This window comes from Lichenostomus cassidix, chromosome 8 (assembly GCF_008360975.1).
Source record: "Lichenostomus cassidix isolate B80296 chromosome 8, HeHo_3.0, whole genome shotgun sequence".
Taxonomy (NCBI): domain Eukaryota; kingdom Metazoa; phylum Chordata; class Aves; order Passeriformes; family Meliphagidae; genus Lichenostomus; species Lichenostomus cassidix.
The window spans coordinates 23436669-23443574 of NC_139489.1; the positions used below are offsets into that span (position 1 = coordinate 23436669).

Below are 6906 nucleotides of genomic sequence, written 5' to 3' on the forward strand. Positions count from 1 at the left end.
AGCAACATCCATACCTCTTATAGATCAGCTGAAGGGCCCCCAGCCCCCTTTCTGCTCCCCTCTCCTTTTCTCTTCTCTACAGAAAGCCACAAAGCCAGGATGGGGAGCAGCAGCGGTTAAGTTTCTAGACCAGTCCTGTATTCTGTCTTTGCCAAAACCTCTTCTGCTTCCCTACCCTGGGCGTTGGGGCTCGCCCACACCCAGCTGCCAGAGGAACTGGTGATGTTGTTTGTTTTTTTGTCACAGTGATGAAGTGTTTATAGCAACTATCACTCCACAACCCACGGACTGATCTCAGTTTATGAAACAATGGCAGAGAAAGCACAGCCCCTTCCTCCAGGGTCACCACCGGTGGCGTTTCAGGTCAGCAGAGCCAGGGAGCTTTGTGTTGGCCATAACCAGACTGTAACACCAAACAACTTGCTGTTCCAGACAGGCATCTCAGGGCTGGGGCCATGTCCTGACCCTATTGCAATGGCAGCAATGTCCCTGTGACTGCTGGCTGGTGACCAGGCAGGACAAGGGGGCTACCAGCCACCTCCCCAGTGTCTGCTCTCTGCCTTGAGCAGTGGAAGCAGCTGGTAGGGCACACTGAGGTGTCATCCCTCAGTTGCTCTGCCAGAAAGCTGGGGTTTGCCCTGAGCATCCTGCTCATCCTGCTGCAGGAGCTGCACAGCCAGGGCATCACCACACTGGGAGGGAAGGACCTGTCCCCACTTGTCCCAAGCTCCCGCCAAGGCTCAGAACCAAGAGCATCACAGGTGAGATGCACTGGCAACCACACTGCTGCCTGTCTATGCAGTCACACTCCAGGCCACAGAGATTTACTGCTCCAATGAAGAAAAGATTGTGTCTGCTGACAGCCCACCTCCCTGGCGCGCTGGCCGCTGCTGAGCCTCTCTGAGCATCCAGGCGAGGCCTGGCTCGGGCGTGGATTTCCTATCCAAATGAGATACAGCTGTTTCTGCTTCCTCTCCAGAGACCAAAGCAAGTTTTTAAAAAATCAATTTATCATATATTTTCTTTGACCAAGGCTCCTTGCGGATGTGACCTGTGCCTGAACTGCCCAACCTCACAGCATCGAGGCTGGATCAGGCAGAGTGTGGCTTGTACAAGCTCAGCTCTTGGAGAGTAGTATCCCAACAGCAAATCCTGGGGCTAAAAGCCATCTCAGTGGGAGCTCTTACTGCAGGGCAAGCAGAAAAACAGGACACTAAGAAGGAGATTTGGGAATCAATACCCTAAGGCATGTCTCCAGACCTTGCTTGAGTGACCCCTATTTTTTAGCATACATATACATACCCCTGTGCAGCACAGAGTGGGGCAGCTGCAGGATCAGGCTTAGCTGCAGCTGCACAGACCTGGCAGAGCTCTGTTCCTACATCCTTCCATGCACCCAGGGCAGGGAGAGATGTCCCCAGCCACCACGAGTACACTGCAAATCCATGGTCAGGGACAGAAGCAAATAGCAGTCCTGGGCAGCACACACGGCAAACAGCAGAACATTTCCTCCCATCCCAGCTGCAGCCACTGCCAATGGAAAGGGCTGGCTTTTGAAGGGTGGATCACCCCAACAATCTCCCTGTGCAGCCCTTTCTTTTCCTTACCTCTCACTGGTTCCCTCCTCATGCCTGCTGGCCCGGCTCCTTGCACTTGGAATAAGCTGCTTCTGAAATTTTAGTGCAGGGCCCAGGTGGGAAGGACCCTGAGCCCAATACACAGGTCCTTTTCCCAGCTGGACACACTTATGCAAATCCAGAGGATGACAAGGCTTGTGTTTGCCATTACTTTAAATGCTTGAGGGAAAACACTATCTCACTGGCACGCTGAAGGCTGCTGAGATAATATCACTAGTTTGCTTTGAAGCTTAGTTGGCAGGAGAAAGCCATGTCCCAGTGCCCCAGAGATGGGCTGAGTGCCAGCGGCCGTGCAGAGTAGGACCGGATGTGGATGGCCAGGAGCCACAGGTCCATGGGTGCTGGCACCCTCGGGAGGCTGCTGGCACCCCCGGGAGGCTGCTGGCACCCTCGGGAGGCTGCTGGCAAGGGCAGCAGTGGGAGCAGGAGGGCCCTACAAGCCCTGGCTGGCTGGGAAGTCTGGTGACAGCCGAACAGCAATAGCAGGGGTTTGCCTTTGACACAGACGCCTGTGTTTGTTGTGCTATCGGGGTGGGAGGTGAGGCAGCGCCTTGTAATGTCAGGCAAGTTTTAATTGGAAGTTTTAAGATGCTTATCAGATCAGGCTGCTTCTGACACCAAGGATTTTGACACTGGACATGTATCTCTGACCCCTGAGGGTTTTGGCCAAGTCCCAGGAAGGCTGACATGACAGTAAAATGCAGAGCAGTCTCTAAGGAAATGCATGCATAAACTGTAGACAAAAATATCCCAGTGGGTGATGAGATATCTCTGAATATGTAAATAGGGTGGTTCAGGTTAGGGAAAGACATGGTTAAGAAACCATTTTAGAAAGACCCCTCAAGCTGACATCTTGGACATCTGCCAGTGCTCTTGTGAGCCAGCTCTTGCTTTCTAACATCACACCTCTGCCTCTGCCTCAGCAGTAACCTCCTGCATCACTTGGCCATTTCGTGTGGCTGCTCAGAGCAAAAGCAGCAATTTCCAGGTTATGCTGATATGACAGTCAATCCCCTCCCAGCAAGACACCTCTCTGCCCCAGCTGAGGGCACATGGGGCCATCACACAGTGTGGGGCTCAATCCAAAGGCCACAGGGGCCTGAAGCAAGCGGCAAGCAAGTCCCATAGGAGCCCCGTTACAGAGAGCACAGCTGCTACAGGAAGGAAGCATCTTTTCATTTATTAAAGACTGAAAATACAACTGAGGGCCCGGCCACAAAAGCTGGATGCCCGAAGCAGAGCTAGGTTTTGGCTGGAAGGGTGCGGTCTCCTTTCCAGGCAGCCTTCAGCAATACCAGCCAAATTTCCTACCCAGCAGGGCAACCCAACGTCCCCAGCCTGGCAGCACTCCATCTGGAGCAGAGCCTCTCTCCACACCAGCCCAGCCTTGGTTACTTATTGCTTTGAATGTGCTAGTCTAGTACAGGGTGAATTAAAAACAAAAATGCATGTCTGTTGCGGTGTGTTTGTGCTGTCTTCAGGTTGTGCTGGGAACCCTGGACATCAGACCTGGAGAGGGATGGAAGAGAGGAGTGGATGAAGTCAGGCTGGGCTGAGAGCAGAGATATCCCAGGAACAACAGCACTCCAGGACAGATCCTGTCTTTGCCAACAGGCCACAAAGCAAAAGCTTTTGGCATCCGCTGCCGGAGCTAAGCAGGCACTGACAGTCAGCTGGGGCTGTGGAGAGGAGCAGCTGGCACCCAGCTCCTGAGCCCCGGTGCAAGGGCTGGGAGTCACAGCTAGCCCAGAGAGATGCTGTGGCATGCCTGCCTTCCCCGCTGGCCTGAGGGAGGACAGCCCCAGCCAGCCCACGGAGCCGGAGGCAAGAGGGGAGCTCCGAGGGAAGGACCAACCTGAGGTTTATTTGAACGTGTGGCTCTCAGCTCCTCCCCGGCCAAACCCTGGAAGAGACAGAGCAGGGTCAGCTTTGCCATGGGAGGGTGAGCACACCGAGGGCTTCAACTCACTGAGAGATGGGAGCCCCGAGTCCCCTCACTCCCTCCACAGCCCAGCCACAGCCAGCCTACCTTTGGGCCCGAACAAGGCAGCGTAGCAGGGGTGGTTGCAGTAGGGTTTGCCATCGTGCTGCGGGGAGAGAGAAAAAGCATCAGCCCCGAACACCCTTCAGCTCCACCTCTGCCCACCCCAGCCCTCAGCTGCAGGGGACAGGGACCTCCTGGGCAGCAAACCTCACCTCTGCATGGCCTCCAGACGTCAGGGTCTTGTTACACTTCTCACATCTCAAGCAGGGCCGGTGCCAGTCCTTCCCCAGAGAAGTCACCTTCTCGGCTGCCATGGAAAGGAGGTGGGTTAGTTGAGGCAGTGAACAGGCACAAGTCAATTTTGTCAGATTGCTTTCCTTGTCATCAACCCTATGGAGGACATTTTTGAGCATTTTCTCAGGTCTAGCTGTCCAGAACACAATGCCATACGCATCCAGGAACACGGATCGAAACAGCAGTGCCACGCCCAGGGTGAACATTGCTGCATCCATGACAATGGACTGACTTCTACCCCATCTTCCAAAGATCTGAGCACCTCCCTCCTTCCAACATCAGCCTGCAAGGGAATTAATTTCTCCCCAGTGAGCTGGAGCCCAAGAAATCACTAGAGTTGGCAGGCACAGAGGGGGATGCTGGCAAGGACCGGAGAGGCAAAGCCATCACCACACCCTGCCAACACAAACCAGTCCCCTCCAGCCACAGCTCCAACTCTGCTGGCACCATGGCAAACCAGAGCGGTGTTGGAGCTTGGCTGGGGTTCAGGTGGCCGTGGGAGGGACAACATCCTGGAGCCAGGACATGTTTACGGAGAGAGGGGGGAACACAGGGTGGCTTTTAATTGCGGCACAGCGGGGGAGGAGGGTATTTTCTGCAGACATGTGTGCTCTTCATAATGGCAGCCGAACTCCTGAGAATTTGTTAAGTGATTAAACAGAGTTGTCCAAGGGAATTGTGTTAGAGCCAGCTCTGAGCACTGTCCTCATGCCTGCAAATGGGACCAAGCCAGTGTGGGTAGTGCATGCCCTGGGGAGCCCTTGGCAGTCTGAAGCAGCTCTTCTTTGGAGTCCAAATATGCCCACAACAGGCTGTGCAAGGAGCAAGCTGGTGGCTGCAGAGGTGGGAGCGGGGGCAGTGCCCAAATGTCACAAGGCAGCGCTGCTGCCATTCCCCAGTGGCACAAAGGGCCTCCTGTGCCTGCAGCCTGGCAGGGGCCATAGTGTCCTCCCCCTGGGCACCCTTAGGAGCCCAAGCCTGGCCCATGGCAGGACCCTCCTATCACAGAGTTTCTGGAAGGAGCACAGCCTCCCCACCTCTTGCACGTGCATTTGCACCAACACTTGGGCAGGAGCTCTGCTCAGGCTCACTGTAGCACTCAGCCATGAAGGCAAAACTGCAAACTGCATCCCTAGTCCTCTCAGCATCATCTCCTCCTCACCCTGCTCTCTACAGACACGATTTGGCCCAAAGCAGCCTGAGGCACGCCCAAGCAGGACCGCCAGGCTCCAAAAGCCTCAGAGTGCCCAGTAGAAAGGCTTGCTCTGCCTCTTCTGCCAGCATTTTGGATAATCTCCAGGCACAGAAATCAGGCATCAAGCTTGGTCCTCTGACAGCTTTTGAACCTTCCTCGGCCTCTGCATCAACAGAGGCATTTCGTAATAAGAGCAAGCGTGATAAGTGCAAGGTCAAACCTCTCCTTGGTCAAACGGTCCCATCCCAGCTCCTCCACAGCCACGCCTGCGGGCACGGCTAACCCAGCTCACCCCAACTGGGATTAATAAAGAACCAAAGGAAAGACAGACACTGACACCAGCACGTTGCAGGCTTCTCTTATCAAGCCACACGTGTGAATGAGGCACCCCAGGACCTTGAGTCGCAGGAGGAAGCCACAAATTGTATTGTACCAAACCCCCATCTCAAAGCCTGGCTGCAAGCGGCGAGTTCAAGGCAAAGCGACATTTCCCAACCACAGGAACCACATCCCCAGCAGCTCTCTGGGCAGCGCCCACACCAACCCCAGCCTAGGGTGGCCATTGCTAAAGGACACGGAGCAGCTCCTGTGGTTGAGCCTCCAGCTCCTTGGCAGAGCACAAATAGTTGGGGCACATGCACAAGCAGAGCAGAAATAAAGCAGTGAAAGAAGTCAGTGATGGCACCTGGGCTCCAGGTCCCTCATCTCGAGTAAATCAGAAAGCATGGACCACGTATAAGGTACTCCCAGCAAACCACCTCGAGTTCAGCTACACCAAAGAACTGGGGAGGTCTGGCAGACAAACCTGCCCATTCCAGCAGCTGTTGGCAGAGTGACAAGCTCAAACCCCACAAATGCCCTCAGACAGGATAGCAAGACCATGGCACCAGAAGGAGCAGGAGCTTCGGGGCCCCAGTTTGGAGGGAAGATATCTGCGGCAACAAACAGCAGCCCAACAAGGCTCACACCTAGCCTGCAACAGCAGTTTAAAAATAACACCCCAGAGGTGTCATCCTGCTGCGCTAAACCGCACAGAACAACGTGTGGGCAGCCCTCTGACCCAGGAACTTCCCCAAGGGCAGGGTTTGCCATTGGAAAAGGTGTTTGCTCACTACCCAGGATTTCAGAGCAGCGAGCTGCACCAGCTGGGCCTTTGGGCTCCAAGAGGCTCAGGGCTGCGGGCTGTGCTGAGAAGGAAGTGGGGCTGAGTGCAGCCCGCGCTCTGCAGCCAGGCACCTCCCTGGGTGGTGGATCTATAGGATCACCCACCCGGGGCACCCCACAGCGCAGGGGGGAGCAGTCTTAGGACACCCCAAGAATCTGCAGAGATGGGGTGCGCAATACGGGAGCAATGAGAAGCCGGGGTGCCCGGGGGACCCGCAGCCCGGCGAGGACCAGCATTGACGCCCACAGGTCCCCCGCGGTGGGGGCGGCTGGGGAGGCGCAGGAAGCCCTTACCGAAGTAGACCTCCTTCTGGCAGCGGGGACACTTGGGCATGTTGTCGGCTTGGCTGGGCTCGGGACGCCGCTCGCACCGGCTGTGGGATGCTCCACACCGGCCCGCCGAAGTTACTGCCCGTCCGCCCCGCCCCGCCCCGCCCAGCGCCGCCCAGATGTGCGCTCCGCCCCACCCAGATGTGCACCCCGCCCGCAGCTGGAGCAGCCCGCCCGGGGCGCGGCCCGGAGGGCTCCCGAGACGGGATCCTGCACCCCTTCCAGCCCTACACCCCCTGCACCCCTTGCCCCCTGCAGCCCCTCCACCTGCACCCCTCACACCCTTTGCAGCCCCACATCCC

General features: G+C 56.4%; 1 protein-coding gene across 1 annotated transcript; it reads right to left on the bottom strand.

The window, feature by feature from the left end:
- Positions 1-2792: 2792 nt before the first annotated feature.
- CRIP1 (cysteine rich protein 1) lies at positions 2793-6704 on the bottom strand. The gene is made up of 5 exons (XM_085068395.1): positions 6569-6704; positions 3834-3928; positions 3667-3724; positions 3493-3540; positions 2793-3146 (listed from the first exon to the last, which is right to left on the bottom strand). The coding sequence occupies exons 1-4, from the start codon at positions 6606-6608 to the stop codon at positions 3500-3502; spliced, it is 234 nt and encodes a 77-aa protein (XP_084924521.1). The 5' UTR covers positions 6609-6704; the 3' UTR covers positions 2793-3146; positions 3493-3499.
- Positions 6705-6906: the final 202 nt, after the last annotated feature.

What these genes read in the sequence shown, in the direction of transcription:
- CRIP1 (XM_085068395.1), bottom strand. Translation starts at nt 6,608, where the DNA reads ATGCCCAAGTGTCCCCGCTGCCAGAAGGAGGTCTACTTCG. An exon ending in CCAGAAGGAGGTCTACTTCG is followed by an intron (nt 3,929 to 6,568) that starts GTAAGGGCTTCC and finishes TTTCCATGGCAG; the next exon opens with CCGAGAAGGTGACTTCTCTG. An exon ending in CGTCTGGAGGCCATGCAGAG is followed by an intron (nt 3,725 to 3,833) that starts GTGAGGTTTGCT and finishes CTCTCCCCGCAG; the next exon opens with CACGATGGCAAACCCTACTG.